General features: G+C 35.7%; 1 protein-coding gene across 2 annotated transcripts in view; it reads left to right on the top strand.

Annotated features, from left to right (window-relative positions):
* The window catches only part of ATAD2B (ATPase family AAA domain containing 2B), a 71,837-nt gene that overhangs the window by 34,957 nt on the left and 20,211 nt on the right, over window positions 1–16,669 (top strand). Inside the window, exons 16-21 of one of the 2 annotated variants that reach the window (XM_026710328.2) lie at window positions 2,649–2,960; window positions 6,425–6,557; window positions 9,134–9,320; window positions 11,190–11,375; window positions 12,871–13,006; window positions 14,572–14,753. In XM_026710328.2, the coding sequence (XP_026566113.2) occupies window positions 2,649–2,960; window positions 6,425–6,557; window positions 9,134–9,320; window positions 11,190–11,375; window positions 12,871–13,006; window positions 14,572–14,753 (1,136 nt within the window). Of the gene's footprint in view, window positions 1–2,648; window positions 2,961–6,424; window positions 6,558–9,133; window positions 9,321–11,189; window positions 11,376–12,870; window positions 13,007–14,571; window positions 14,769–16,669 lie in introns of both variants that reach the window. The other variant, XM_026710327.2, reaches the window with a different exon arrangement.

Here is a 16,669-nt window from a genome sequence, read left to right as displayed (position 1 = left end):
CCCACATGACCCACGGGAACCCTCCCTGCCCACTCACTCCTTACCCAGCAAACTTGTCTGCTAAGTTGTTATTTTTCCTTTTTCTGACCATCATCTGTTCTGCTGTGCCGGGAGATTTAGATTAGCTAGGAAGCAGGAAATGCTTGGATTTCTTGCTTTCTAGCTAAGCACAGCCGAACCTCCTTTAGGACTGAAGGTTTGCTTGCAAGCAAATTCAGTGCAGACTAACAGCAAGCATATTTGAGAGACTGAGCTAGCTGATGGCAGATAAATAGATTACTCAATGATTCCGTGAGCAACTCAATCTGCCTGCCTGCTTTGCCTGATTTTGGATAAAAGTTGCTTTTTTTAATAAAAAATCAATATTTACATACATGGTATGTTGTGAGTTAATTTTATGAGTTTGCTTGCAAGCAGATTTTTGTGTGACAGACTGAGCTAGCCAATGGCAGATAGATAGATTTCTGAATGAATCTGTGATTCTGTGAGCAACTCAATCTGCCTGCCTGCTTTGCCTGATTTTGGGTAAAAGTTGCTCTTTTTTTATAAAAAAATTAATATTTATATAAATATTCATAATATTTTACTTACAAGCCATGCCCAGCCAGTCACATGACCATCAAGCCACACCCACAAATTAGACCATGCCCACAGAACCGGTTAGTGGTCCCTGGGATCTAAAATTATGAGTTTGTTGGTCCCTGAGGTCCAAAAGGTTGGCAACCCCTGCATTAGGACACCAATTGTCAGTGAAGAGGAATGATAAAATACTGCATAAAATGATTGCAGCCAAGTTGTATACATTTTAAGTGTTGCAAATTTCACTATAGAAGTATCTAATTTCTGTTTGAAAGCTTGCACTTACTTTGTTGAACAGTATAATTTCTTGCAGAGTTGCTCTAAAAGAAGGAGACATGTTAGAATGCAATTTGTTCCAAAAGGAAAGTGAATAGGATTAATTTTAGACTGGATCTCCTGATAAATACTATATTTTTTGCACTACACGACACACCTAGCTTTTGGGGAGGAAAACAAGAAAAAAAAAATGGGCCTCTGCCTTCCAGCAATTTGCTTCCTTGCAGCAAACAGCAAACTGCCTGGTCACCTTCAGCACAGCCTGATTTAGCACAAACAACTGATTGGCAGTTGGATTGGTCTCCCAGAATACCGCCAATCAGCTGTTCCAGGGTTCAGGGATCACAGCCACCTACGTACGCCCCATATTTGGCCTCCACGCGTTCCATTTTTGATCCCTGCCGCCTGGAACAGGCTGAAAATGGAATGCATGAAAGCCGAAAATGGGGCATGCGGAGGCTGAAAATGGGGCGTGTGGAGATGGCGATGGGCAGCAGAAATCCCCACAGCCCGGAACAGCTGATCGGTAGGATTCCGGGGAGTCAGATCCTACCACCAATCAGCTGCTCATGCTAAATCAGGCTGTGCTAAAGCTGACCAGGTTGTTGGCTGCTGGGAGGCAGAGGCCAAAGGGCGGGGGCTGATGGGTGGGCGGAGCTTCAGCAACATTAGCTTTATAAGACACACATTTCTACCCACTTTTTTTTGGGGGGGAGTGAGTCTTATAGTGTGAAAAATACAGTAAATTGAGAAAATGAGCCATAATCTAATTAAAAATTCCATAGAGAGGTAGAATTGAGACTAATAAAGCACAGAAATTAGATTTTTTTGTGACATTTACTAATAGCAAATACTATGAAAGAACATCGATTTTGAAATGGGGATTTTTCTGTTTACACTGGAATATCTCTCAGCCAGTAGAAATAAAATTGAGTTAGGTTTACAAACCACTTAATTTTGTTCAAACCTCCTTAGAAAATGAAAAATAATCTTGCAAAATACCCCAGTCCGAATTATGTAGCAATCTAAACATTTTGAGTTTTTGTGAAGGTTTGCAGGATCGCATTAACTATATCTTTTCAGAGACTGATTCATGAAACTTGCACTTTAGCGGTGAGGTTGCTCCTTGATCTTTGGAGAGGATGATCATTAAATAGTTACCATGGAAGCAGGGGGACAGAACTCACCACCTTGTTTAGTTACTGAGCTTTCCAGTGTAGAAAATAGAAATTCTTCCCTGTGAACCCAAAGCAAAGATTTTTTAAATTAAATTGGGAGTTGTCACTGCCAAATACTTCCTTGAAATTCTCTCTCTCTCTCTCTCTCTCTGTGTGTGTGTGTGTGTGTAAATTATATGTGAAATGACAAAATTTTCAAATTCTTTCTTGCCTGATTTTTTGGGTTCTCATTTCCCGAAAGACATTTTGGTTTAGGAAGAGAATCCATTTTGTCATGGTTACTGCTTTATTAGCTAGCTAGTTTGGGTGCAATTCCACTCATGTATGTATAGACCACCATAAACATTAATTCGTATATATATATTTTCACCTTCTTTTATAGGTTCTAGATTTTTCTCTCACAGGTTTCTTTACATGGATTCTTGAGCATTCTTTGTTTAAAAGATTATATCAATATTTATTTTCTTAGATCATTTAAGTTATGCACACTGCCCAGTGCAGTATGAATCCAGTAGAATATTGCTGCTCACATTCAGCTTTGTGGATGTGCTTGACATACACAAAATATTGATACTGCTTAACAGAACCACTGTATGTTTTATTTTCATGCCTTAGGATACTGTGGCGCTGACATAAAAGCACTTTGTACTGAAGCTGCCTTGATTGCCCTGCGACGGCGCTATCCTCAGATCTATGCGAGCAGTCAAAAATTGCAGCTTGATGTTTCTTCAATAGTTCTCAGTGCACAAGACTTCTATCATGCAATGCAGAACATCGTGCCTGCTTCTCAACGTGCGGTAACATCATCAGGGCATGCTTTGTCTCCCATCATAAGGCCATTGTTGGAAAGAACCTTCAACGAAATGCTGGCTGTTTTACATAAAGTATTTCCTCATGCTGAATTCAGTCAGGGTGACAAAAGAGAAGGTATTTCTATATTTTTAATCCATGTTATGGCAACTCCTTAGTTCCTGTAGAAACAAGATTGTTTCTTTTTGAAATGGTAGAGCGGTAGAAGTGAATGGCAATAAAGTATAAAATTAAAACAAGTTGATTGCAGAAAAAAAAAATGGACATATATGAAATAATTTAAGAGAGTACTTTGCTCTCTGAATTTAGGGAGTCAAGGGGATGGCTTTGGGGAAAACATTCAGAAACCATTATGAAAACAAAAAGTTCAGAAACTTGCCTTGAATTTTGAGAAAAAAAATACAGGTAATCCTTACTTAATGACTACTCATTCAGAAACCATTTGAAGTTATACAATGACATTTAACAAGTAATTACAATTGGTCCTTGAAGTTCCCGCTAGATGGCACTGCTTCTCTGTTGTAACACTGTTGCCTTCAATGTTGCCTAACCCATTGAAGATCACTTTTGTAAATCTTTTTTTAAAATCCCTAATAACCAAATTGACCCAGACTCAATAGCCACAAAACACTGGAAATTGATTGAGTTTTTGTATTTTCCTTCAATGGATGGAAAGAGATTTTTATTTTACAAGAGGAAAGCTTACAAATAAAAGAGGAATATTGTAAATCATCAGTGCCTTTGACTAGTGCAGAAATGAATCTTTTAATAATAAAACATTTTTCTATTTTAACTGTTCTTTCTAAGCTGTTTATCTACACTATTTTCTTCAATCTCACTATATTTTCATAGCTTTCTATTCTATATTCTCTATGTATTTATTCATGACCAACTTCCATATTTCTGTTGTCTTATTCCTAGTATATCTCTGCAGAATTGCTCAAGACCACTCTTAGACACTTAGACATTTTTTTCAATAGAGTTCAATCTGTCTTTTCTTCTTAGTTCGTTTGGATTTCTGTTCTGTCAAAGTCTTTACTTTTCTTTTTAATCTTTGTTGTTTTTTAAAAAAATCTTTGTGTTCTTGTTTCTGACTGGCTTTCTTGACCTTTTTCCTCTTCCAAGTTTTTATTCCAATTGAAGGAAAAGGCTTGAAGACCTTTTACCTCATAACAGTTCTGAGGGAAGGAAACATCTCTGTCCCTCCACCATAGTCTTCTCAGCCACTGCCTCCTTTTTGTAGTTTCTTCTCATCTTTTAGTTTGGCTCTTTACTTTTGACTCCTGGATTGGGGTTCCCAACCTCTTCCTAATGAGGCCTGTGGTAGAACTTCCTGGCAGCCATCTTGCCTGCCCTCCTGGCCAGTGCTGCAATTTGATTGGCAGCTGTAGTTTGATTTGCAGATAAATCATCCTGACAATGAGGAAGGGCCAAGAAGAGAAGATGAACACAATTTCAAGCTGTCTGTCAATCCATATTCCCTCCCTTCTAGCCTTTTGAAAACAATTACAGAATGAATTATTCCAGAAAGCATTTTCATGAGTTTGCCGTCTTAATGTATTGTACCCTATTTCTTTTTCCTCATTCTCATATATGTCAGAATTTAGATGTTTAAATTATCATTTTATTACAAGCCACTAAGAGGTGATTGATTGCAGCAGGGCATAAACCCAATAAATACAGCAAATACAGATAGTCCCTAGCTTATGATTATAATTGAGTCTGGAAGTCATGCTGGACATTAAGTGGGTCCTCATGTGATTGCACCCAATTTTATGATTTGCTTTGCAACAGTCGTTCGGTGGATTACCATGATCATTGAGTGGATCCATTGTCCACAATGGGCCTTTTTTGCCAGAAGTAAATGCAGGTATCCATCCAGCAAAAAAAAAAAAGTTAAATTGCAATCATATGACTGTAAGACACTGCAAATGGCCGTAACTGTGGGTTGATTCCCTACCACCAATTGTGTGACGGGGGAGAGCAGCCATTGTAACTTCAAATCCAGGTCTGAAGTAGCCCTATGGAGGCCCATTGTAATTTTGAACAGTTGCTAAGCAACCAGTAATAAGTCAAGGACTACCTGTACAATAATTTAATCAGTTATATATTTCTTGATTTGATACATGACTGTTACTGATTTTCAAAAATTGTTGTGATTGGTCCTCAACAATTATATGAATAAAGTGAGATAATGGGAAATGAGTATCACTTCTGTATAAGTGTGACACTTATTTTTATTGGAAAATATTGTGGGAAGAATATCATTCAGAGCTTCTTCTACATTAATGTGATGCAGTGAAAAGTCTTGCAAATGCAAAATTATAAATCTCTCCTGACTAAATAAATCACTGGACATAGTTTAGCCAGACAATGTTTAGCCAATTTGGGTGGGAAAAATATTGTGTTACCTGTCCATAATTATTCTAAACAATTACAGATAAGGCATTGAAATAAAACAACTTTGTGTATGAACTTGAGTAAAGTGCTAAATATTAGAAAAATATTTATTTATTTTAAATCTGAATATTCCAACATAACCTGTTCTATAATTATTATTGCTCTCTTCAGAGTACAGATTTGCTCCTAGCTTATTTTGCTTAGCAATGTTTAGACTGGACTCGGCAATTTGACATTTTCAGAAACCCAAAAGGTGCCTTAGCTTTCCCCTTGTATAAGAACGCAGAAATTGCATGAATGACCTTTAAATCTCATTGGTTTAGTTTTTGCTTGTAATTTTGTCCTCAAGGTCAGAAAATGCTGAGACTACTTGGAACTTGTGTTCTGATAATTTTTTTGATGAAGACTTTTATGAGGTTTTTAAGTAGTTGATACAAAATACTTTTATTTACTTTACTTTTTATCACTGTCTCTAACCAGAATGATAGCTCCTAAAAGAACTGTGTTAATTGTTGAGAACATAAATTCGATAACAGGGTTGAAAGAGCTTAAGCAGATTAAATATTTGAATATATTGGGGTTGACATTTTAAATTTTTCTATGTGAAAGGATTGCACATATTAATCTGTGTTAGAAAATGATTGTACTTTTAATACTGTCAAGGAGATTATATGTGTGTGTGTGTGTGTGTGTGTGTGTGTATGGTATTCAGCTTTGTTCGGGTATTTTCCCACGTTATTATAGTTGTGTTTTTAAAGTTGTAGCAACGTTTCCGTAGAATCTCATCTGCCATCATCAAGCTTCTGTATTGTGTTCGTCTGTGAGTCAGACTTTCACAGCCGTTTCTGTTTTAAATTTGGTGCTAGCCTATGCTGTGCCGGAATGGTTTTTTCTTCATCCTGATTGGTTGGGAGTCTTGGTCTGTGTTTATTGGTCTTGGAGTTTTCTGTGTTCTGCTTGATTGGTGTTTCTAATATCTTCTGTCTGTTTTGTAGCTTTTTTTTGTCTTGATTGGCTGGCAATATATAATGACGTGGGAAAATACCCGAACAAAGCTGAATATCATACATATAAATACCTGCGAAAACTTAAGGAAACAATACACACACACACACACACACACACACACACACACACACACACACATATATATAAAATAAAATTTTTATTTTAATTAACAGATGCACCAAATTTAATTTTGGATGATAGTGAGGATGAAAATGTTTCATCAATATTTGAATCAAGTTGCCAGCCGGAATCACCAAAGAAACAATTACCAGCTGCTGTACATAAACCTTACCTTCATTATACAATGTAAGTGAATAACTCTGGTACTGTATTCGTCAAGAATTAACCAACATATTTCTTGTAGTGCCAAATAAGTATATTAGTATATAATGTGCGACATTATTTTAATATAAAAATTGAGATGAATAACCATTTTTTCATATATCAGATCTTGATATTAGGCTTTTAAGAACCAAACAGTACAAATAATGATACTTGATAGATATTTAATGACTTTGTGGAAAAGTATATATTTAAATATAGTAATCCAATGTACAGTATTTATAATAGGAAGAGTTTATCTGTGGTGGAGTAATATAGCCTCATAGTTTGAAGATAAATATTATTTTACAAATAACATTGCTGTGGTAAAATATTTAATTGAAATAGGCCTTGCATCGTATTTTGTATATTTTAAGATATAGGCTACACAACTCCAGAATGACTCTGGGTAGTGTACAATGTACTGTACAAACAATACAAAAAGCAAATGGTTAGAGAAAAATAACATTAATTCTTAACATTAATTCTTCTTCTTCCAGCCCAAGGCATTGAGAGAATAGCATGTTTTAAGGGCTTGTTTAAACAAGGTCATTGTGATGGATGTACAAATCTCTGGGAGAATATTGTTCCAGAATCAGGTGCTATGGCAGATTAAGATGCACTTCCCCATCAGGTGATATAGTTTAATTGATGGGACCCTGACTATGCCAACTGTGCCAAATAATTTAGGGTGGATAGGAGCTTTGGATAAGGGACAGGTCCCTCAGGCCCTATATCATGAACGGTTCTGTAGATAATAACTAGCACCTTGATTTGCACCAAAAACCTGCTTATAGCTATTGTTACTCACAAAACAAAGAGGTTATATGGATATGCCTTTAATGGCCTGTACTGCTGCCTTCTGGACCAGCTACACATTCTGAATGGTCTTCAAGGACATCCCCATGTAGAATGCATTGTTATAGTCCAAATGCAAACATGAAATATTTTATCTCCTGCTTTTGACATAGGATAATTGATATGCTTCATGAATTTGCATAAAGGTTTTCCTGGCCACTGCTGCCATCTAACCCTTGAGTAGCAACTGTGAATTCAGGAAGACCCACCAAATTGTGGGGTCTGTTGTAACTTTGAATATCACTAAGTGACTGGTGGTGAAATGGGGATTATCTGGAATCAGGTGGTTGTGTTAGTAGATTTGACCTGAGAAGAGACCTGAGAAGTTATAGACTCAAACTAGACTCAAACAGAAGATTTTGCTATTGTCATCCTGAGAGGATTTGTTCAGTCAGAAGCCAGTAGTGACGATTTCCAGATGCCAGAATGTTTCTCACTGCAAATCTCTAGATAATCTTGTGGCTTGTCCCTCTCCGGCAAGAAACACATATTTTTAAAAGGGACTGTTGGACAACTCTCTGCAAAAAAAAAAAAAAGGCCTATATGATGTTTGCCCAGTGAAAGGATTTGTGAGGCTGTTGATTTCAGAAGCTGAGGAAAACATAAACCAAAGCAGATAGGTCCATTTTTAAAAGTGTTTACTTCCTATACTTAATTCCTTACTTGTGCTTTTTATATAACATTCTAAAAAACTCCCCCACTCTCAATGAATAGGAGGCATTGTAGCACTGAGACTTGTTGAGACTCCCAATTCTCTGACTGAGAAAAAAAATCTTCAGAGGTTTTCTTGAGAACAGATGGAAACAATTATATTCTTCCCTTCCAGTGGAAAAAAAGAGAAGTTTTTTAAACCATAGATGGATCATGGCTCTGGTCCAGGCTTCTTTTCGGAATACAAACAATAAACAAAACAGTGCTGCAGGTTTTTGGGAATCAATGGAAGCAATCTAGGGGATAGGAAGGCACTCCAACCTGTGTAGAACAGTCTAGAAAGTTCCATGCAGGTCAGAGACTGCATTTTATTATTTTGCTATATATATTTATGCAGAATAGTTTTATTACAATCATAATGAAACCAATAAAATATAGGGAGATTTATGATAAGAATAGTGATATTTTTAATTTAAAAAATCAGTAGCATGCTTAAAATCTGTGATACCACTTCTCTAGTAAATATGCTGGTTTTCATCTGTTAATATAAAAGTTTAATTTGAATTTTGATTCCAAAAAAACTTTGTAGTGTTTCAAGGAAATCTTTTAGGGTAATTTTTTCTAGGGAAACAGCATGGTTGTCAATTTCAGTAGGCAGAAAGCAAAGTGAAGTGACCACAATGAATTTCCACTTTAAAACAGAGTAAGGTATAAAATAAAATAGGATAAAATAATTCAGGGTTATTCCTCAGTAGTTTTTATTATGATTATTATATTGCCTGGAACAGGGAGGATAATACCGCTGGAACAAGTCTTTTATGTGGAATTAGTCATTTTGCTTTTTGCTTATATAACATAATTCCCATTAATCTCTGTGTGTAAATTATAAACAATATTTTGATTCTATCGAAGTATTGACAAATGGTTAGATAATGTTGAAAATATACTACAATGAAATATTTCAGGCTATTCATATTCTGCTAATGTAGTAAAAACATAGAAGTAATGATAAGTGCTTTGTAGATCTGAACAAAATATTATTTTTTTTGCAGGTCAGCTTATCACCAGCCCACATCTTACAGGCCGAGATTACTGCTTTCCGGAGAAAGGGATTCAGGTCAGACTTCACACCTTGCTCCAGCTTTATTACATTCTCTTGAAAAAATTGCTGTACACAGATTAGATCTGCCAGCACTTTATTCGGTCAGTGCCAAAACGCCTGAAGAATCATGTGCACAGGTTAGTTTGCATTTATATCGCTTTTGATTAATGCAGCACCTATTGAATGTTCAATGTGTACGGAGGCCTTCATTAAATTATAAATGCTGAATATCTCAGTGTTTCTCTGAGGTATAGTGTTGCTAGAAATATTTAAAGATCCTTCTGTGATAGATTTCATATGTAAAACAAAGTAAAAAAAAGATGGGTATAATTTAGTAAAGATAGAACCTTCTTTCTGATTATTTTTACTTTGATTTGGCAGTCAGATAGCTTTTTATGGTTACATTGTTTTTGAATGATAACAGATTAAGCACACAGTTATAGAAGAAATACAGCTACAGGTTATATATGAAAAACAGCAAGTGGAGAAAAGGAATCTGTTTAAATTAGATTAAGATTAATCCTTACAGAATGAACTACTTGCTCTCCTTAGTGAAGTTTGAATAAGGCAAATATGCTTAAGATATTAGCAGGATAACAATAGCTGCAGCAGCCATTTCAGAAACCAACTTGATAGATAGATAGATAGATAGATAGATAGATAGATAGATAGATAGATAGATAGATAGATAGATAGATAGATAGATAGATAGATATAGATACCAAGATGGATAGATATAGATACCAAGATGGATTGATATAGAGATGGATAGGCAGGCAGGTAGGCAGGCAGGCAGGCAGGCAGGCAGACAGACAGATACCAAGATGGATAGATATAGAGATGGATGGATGGATGGATGGATGGATAGATAGATAGATAGATAGATAGATAGATAGATAGATAGATAGATAGATAGATAGATAGATAGATTTAACAAAACTATTCACCACCAAATTGTGTTTCAGGACAGCATAGAAAAATAGGTGTTTTCATATTTTAAAATAGTTTTTCCTTTCTTCTGGACTTCAGTTTATGCCCAAGCCAGGTATTGGAGTAGTGAACATTTCTTTCAGTTTTATTGTATTGTAGTTCACAGTCCTTCATTTTATTTCATATCCCACCCCAATTATAAGAGACACAAAAGCTCCAGGAATGAAATACGAAAAACACATTTAAGCAGAGTAGTAGAACTTAACTTAATTTGTTGTAGTCATACCTCTGGGATAAGCATCTTCCAAAGGATGGGGGTCACCATTGAGAAGATCTTTTCATCTTCTCTGTGTTCCATTTGCCTTGTGAGGAGGTGAAACTCTCAGGCAAATAGAATATATTGTGTCCCTTTTTTAAATGGAGGAGCAACGGGGAGAGAAATAGTTTATCCTTTGTTAACTCTGTAGGTGAAAATTTAGGATTTCATAGATCCCATTTGGTGTGTAGAAAAATAGTTTTTCAATAAGCAGTTATGCTTCAAAATTAATAGCAGTTTTAAATATCAAATTTTATGTGTGCAGTACATGTTATATTTAATGTTCAGATGTAAACCTATTGTTTATAGTAAAAGATTGAGATTTTATTGTATAGCATTTATTTAATACTTTAATGGAACAGTTGGGGGAAGAGTTCTACTAAAGTGAAACATTTGATAAAACGGAATTTGCAAAATTTGTTAAATTTATTTCAGTGTACATTCTTTAGGTAATTCACATAAATAGTCTAAATTGGTTTGTGAAACAATATTGTTTTTCACTGTTTGCAAGTAAAGTTAAAGTTTGCTAAATGCGGGCCTATAAAATCAAGGTTTTACTGTATAATTATCCAAGGAGATTTTGAAACTATAAATACATTTTATGGGCTAAATGCTCATATACACCTCTAAATACTTAGGGATATTCTACTAAAAACATCTGTTTGAAATGTTTCATAACACTATTTCTGCCTGCAATTGTAAGTATTAGTTAAATATTTAGTTAATGGTAATATTTGTTAATGTTAATATTCTCAACTAGATATTTCGTGAAGCAAGAAGAACCCTACCAAGTATTGTTTACATGCCTCATATTGGTGATTGGTGGGAAGCTGTCAGTGAAACTGTGAGAGCAACTTTTCTAACTTTGCTGCAAGATATTCCATCGTTCTCACCAATATTTCTACTTTCTACCTCTGAAACAATGTATAGTGAGTTGCCTGAAGAGGTGAGCAGTTATTTCTTGGGAAATAACAAACACCACTTAGGTAATAGCAAACCAGATCTGAAGCATCCTAATTTGTTGATGTCAAACTTTGTCAGTTTTTTGTATATGGGAGGGTAACCTCCACTCCACTGCATTATATAAGCATCTTTTTATATCTGAGGGAATTTAACAATTCTATTGCTATATGTTAAAAATAGAGGTTGCAATTTGATAATAGGAATTATTAGACAGGAATTTTTTTTAAAAAAAATGGGGTGTGTGTATGTGTGTGTGCATGTGTGCGTGCCTCTGAGACGGTGTTGACTGCAGTTTTACTGGTGAAATTTCAGAAGTGGTTTGCCACTGCCTCTTTTCTTTGTGACGGGCCTAAGGTCACCCAGTTGAGTTTGTATCCAAAGTGGAACTACAACTCTTAGTTTCTAGCCTGGTATCTTAACTACTACACCAAAACTAGCTCTCCACATTTTTGTCCAGATGGTAATTATATTTACAAATTATCTAAAATGGAAGAAATATCTGATCTAAATGTTCAGGCTTCTACATTGTGATTGCTGAAATAACTGGCTTTGCATTAATTGGAAAACATTGTGAACTGTTGATTTTCTTCTGTATTACTGAACTCAGTATAACTAGTTAATAATAAATTATTACGTGCCAAGATGACCTATCTAATTCTGCAGCTGTACCATATATAATAGAAAAGTTTGAATTGTCATCACCCAGTCATAAAGTAGGAGAGAAACGGCAGGGAGGGAAGGGATTGTCTTAATTTTTTAAAAATATCATATGTTTTTAACATTTACAAATTAAAAAGTCAGACAAAAAGAAGTTATAAAACTTATCATAGATATGAAAGAGGAGCCCAGTTTTAAACGTAGCATGGGTCACAAGGAGTAATATTGATCAGTCTTTCCATTATGTTCATAGCAAATTCATAAGCAGAGAGTAAATACATGGTCATAGGACAGCAATTTGGAAGGGAGAGAAAAAGTTCTATAATTATTTAGATTGGCCTAAAGTGTTCTTTGGATACCAGCCTCTTTGATATTCATCTATTATTGTATTCAAATGGCACATGGCTCTAGCCATCTGCTCTGTTTTTTCAATGTTTTGTGGGACTCGATATTCTGAGCAACAGATATTTAAGTCAGTTTATTTCGAGGAAGTATTTGAGACCAGATACTACTTTATAGACACCATAAAAATTTCATAGCATTTAATCAGTAGTGTTGGGTTACTATTTTCATTATTTGGACCACTGGAATAACTGATATGGACCTATGAGAATTGTATTCCATCATTCATAGAGAAAGGGCAATAGGTATATCTATAGCGACTTGAAATATTCCTGACAACATAAACTATAAATTAGCATAATATTTCAATTCTCTACATATGGAATGGTATTCTTCCTCATTGCTGAATCATTAACCATTGGTTATGAAATAGCCAGAATATATTTTCAATATTTCTAATTGCTGCTATTTTCATGTAGGTGAAGTGCATCTTTAAAATTCAGTATGAAGAGGTTTTTTATATTCAAAGACCGAGTAAAGAAGACAGGCTCAAATTTTTCCAAGAGCTGGTTCTCAATCAGGCATCAATGCCTCCTCCAAGGAGAAAACACACAGGTAAATTAATAATTTAGAAAATCTGGAATGTATGGCTTTTCCATATGAAAATCATATTGTTTGTATATTTGAACATTAAAAATAACACCAACAGACCATTATACTATAGGGGATTTATGTTCAAATATAATTTCCTAAGTCTTCAGTTTCAGCTTTGAGGTGGAATCAAAGTTCAAGTCCCAGATCTGTTCACAATTAGCGCCTAATACACATTGGAGACTGGAGCATGAAAAATTAAGTGACAAAGATTGCAGGTCATATCAAGATGAATGGTTAACAATTCCAGGATTATATTTCCAAACTGGGTAAATGCAAATGGGGAGTGAAATAACTAATATAAGTCACTATAAATGAAGGTGGAGTGCTGCTGATTTACATTATGATAGAACTTGAACTGGCAGTGACTAACCAGAAGAATATTTTTTTGTAGTTCAGTTAAAAATATGACTTGCATGAACATTTTATGTAATAGCTCTGAAGAGGGGGGAAATTCATTGGTGAGGATAATTAGAAATCAAACCACACAATTTGTGACTTGTTGGGTCATTGTTGAATTTCCTTAAGGAAAGCTGGTAATGAGAGTTGGAAACCCTCCCTCCCTCTTCTTCCCTTCCCAGAACACAAGTAAGTTGCTGCTTCTGGGTGGGGGAGAGATCGAGGGGAACATACGAGGGACCAGGAAGCTGTCAAGGAATATTGAAAATCGTATGACTGTAGCAACATGGTGGAGGCGGCACTGAAGCAACAGCAGCCCAGTAGCATCGAAGCAGCCACAACCTCCCCATATTTCATTACTCTTGAGAGTAATGGGTCCTTGCATTTTTTAAATTAGCCCACTTGAGGTACTTTGGTTGAAATGTGATGCACTATTTTGCCCAGTTAAAGATTACAGACCCCAAAATGTTAGTAGTATATAGATAGTTGATAGTAGTCTTTGCCAATTTTTTAAAGCTATAAAGCTATCTGGCATACCATTACAAAAAAAACCTAAATGCAATGGGCTGAAAAAGTTGCATGCCTCTTATTCCCTTTGAAAATGCTTGAGTGGGATTTATAATCTCCCAGTTTATGGCTCTTAAGCCTGGTCCCAACTCCTTTTGGAATTAAGTGTCACAAATGTGTCTACTGCATAATCTTCTATAGCAACCTGTGGAAACTCTGGTCCTCCAATTCTTAATTTCTGAATTCTTGAATTTCTCAGTCCAACTAGCCCCAATTGGCATGGGCAGTAGTGGAGGAATGTTGGAAACTTGTAGAATATCTGGAGGAGCATAGATTCTCTGTGGTCTATACTCTGCACAGTTTTCCTGTTATTGATTAATATAAATAGCCACGTAGGAGCTTGAAATGCCTGCCATCATGTTTGGTGTCAATACCTCCTTGATTGAAAGAAGGATGAGTACAATTGCTTATTGTAAAGTTCTACAACTCACTTTACACTCAACATCTCAGTGGTTCTTCCATGATCTATAGAACTGAGATGAGGAGCATAATGGTTTGGGGTTTTATTATGTGGAGGTTATAATTAAAAAGCCTACTTTGTCTGACTTCAAGTTTTCTTTTAGCTGTTTCCGATATGGAGGTGCTTCCTCTTGCGCTGCCACCTCCTAACCGCCAGTTATCAGAGACAGAAAAGCAGAGAATGGAAGACCAGGAAGAAAACACATTGAGAGAGCTGCGATTGTTTCTCAGAGATGTTACCAAGAGGCTGGCTACAGACAAGCGCTTTAACATCTTCAGCAAACCGGTGGATATTGAAGAGGTCTTGTTTCAGTAATGTGCAAACAATGAAGTTGACCTACTAGCAATTAATCCAAAATTTACCTCTTACTTATTTTCATAGACAATATCTACATCTAACCTATTTTGCGCATTTTCAGGGATGGTGGCATAATTGTAACTCTTAAAGCCACAGCTATCTTGCCGTAAACATCTGGCTAACACTGCCTTATTCAGGCTGTAACTTCTATAATATGGCAATAATTTTAATTGGTCACAGAAATAAATGCCTGAAGAAACAACATTGAGCTATTGGAAGTATAAGAAAAAAATTAGTGAATTGTATTGCCTAATCCAGAAAATTCTGCAAATTGGACATTAATCTCTCCTCTTACTTTTTTCTAGCTGAAGAGAGAATTGAAAAATTAAAGGCTTTAGCTGCGCTATTTGATCTTACTATTTCTGTAATTATTGTATAACAAATTAACAAAAGGATTGGAATTGCCTAGTCAAGTTTGAGGCACTTTAAAAATGTTGGGCTTTGCACAGAAAAAAAATGTCATGAGGCAAAGCTGATACAGTGTCATTTGTATGGATAGGATGTCACTTTTTAGATAAATCTTGTGACATCTACTCATTTTGGTCAACTTCAGAGCTCAATTTTGCACAAATAATTCAAGAAATAAAAATTGTGATGTGCTTAGGAAAAAATGTAATTTCCATTATGCTAGCATGTATAGGGTTTGATTATTCATGGATAGAGCTAAAGATGAAGGCTGCAAAAATCCAGATCACCAGGTGGCAGCAAAAAGATACAGAAACTGAAAGGGAATTTTGCAATCCAGATCCCCTAAACATATTTACAGGGTACCATTTATGTGCTCTTATATGATTTAAACCAGCCTTTCTTATCCTAACTTTTTCAGGTTGTTCAATTATATTTTAATATTTCTATCAGCATGTGAATAATCTAACAAGTGAGGGTGCTAATTGAGAAAGGCTGATCTAAAGAAATGGTGCTTTGCAAGTGTATAACTCAGCTGGATTTTAATTTCAGAGAAGTAGTAGAAGTTAACACATTTTGGAGCCTAAAGTATATATAAAAGGTCTACATACCCCTGATAAAAAGCCAGGTTTTTGAGATGTTAAAAAAATCAGACCAAGATAAACCAGTTCCGAATTTTTTCCCACCTACTGCAAACTATAAGTTGTACAAGTCAGTTGAAAAATAAACTAAAATCTTTTAGCGGGAAAATAACAATACAAAACTAGAATAATGTGACTGCATAATGGTGGCCCACGAGCCGGATGCATCACATTCGACATTTACCCAGTTGCCTCTTACAACAAAAGCCATAATCTGCAAAGAGCTTACAACAGTGATATTATCAGGAACTTGATGTAGCTCTAAAATTCATGAAAATTGGTCCAACAGGCTGCCAAAAGGCCTACAGCAACATTAAAATTGCTGCAGGAGTTTTCTGGCAAATACTGGTTATGTACTGCATGTGATAACAATCACTTGTATTCTTCATATGGCTGGACTGTGGAGTAGGGTGGCAAGATGAAAGCCTTGTCTTACAAAGAAAAACATCCAAACCTGGTTACATACATCAAGTCTGTCAAAAGCATGTGGGAAAATGTGTTATGGTGTGATGAAACCAAGGTCAAACTTTTTGGCCATAATTGCAAAATATGTTTAACGCAAAAATAACACTGCATGCACATAAAAGAGGATCTAACCTGGGGTGCCCACATTGCAGCCCTGGTCAAAAGGGCCCAGCAGAAATTATACTACCTGAGACTTCTCAGAAAACAACAACTGAATGAAAAACTGCTGGTGACCTTCTACCGCTGTACCATAGACAGCATTTTAACATGTTGCACCTCTATATGGTTTGCCAATTGCACAATGGCAGATAGGAAAGCACTCCAAAGGGTTAA

This window comes from Pseudonaja textilis, chromosome 1, assembly GCF_049901715.1.
Source record: "Pseudonaja textilis isolate UNSWEBS1 chromosome 1, rPseTex1.2, whole genome shotgun sequence".
In the NCBI taxonomy this organism is placed as follows: Eukaryota; Metazoa; Chordata; class Lepidosauria; order Squamata; family Elapidae; genus Pseudonaja; species Pseudonaja textilis.
The sequence above is the reverse complement of the archived record's forward strand: the minus strand, read 5'-3'. Positions and strand labels throughout refer to the sequence as shown.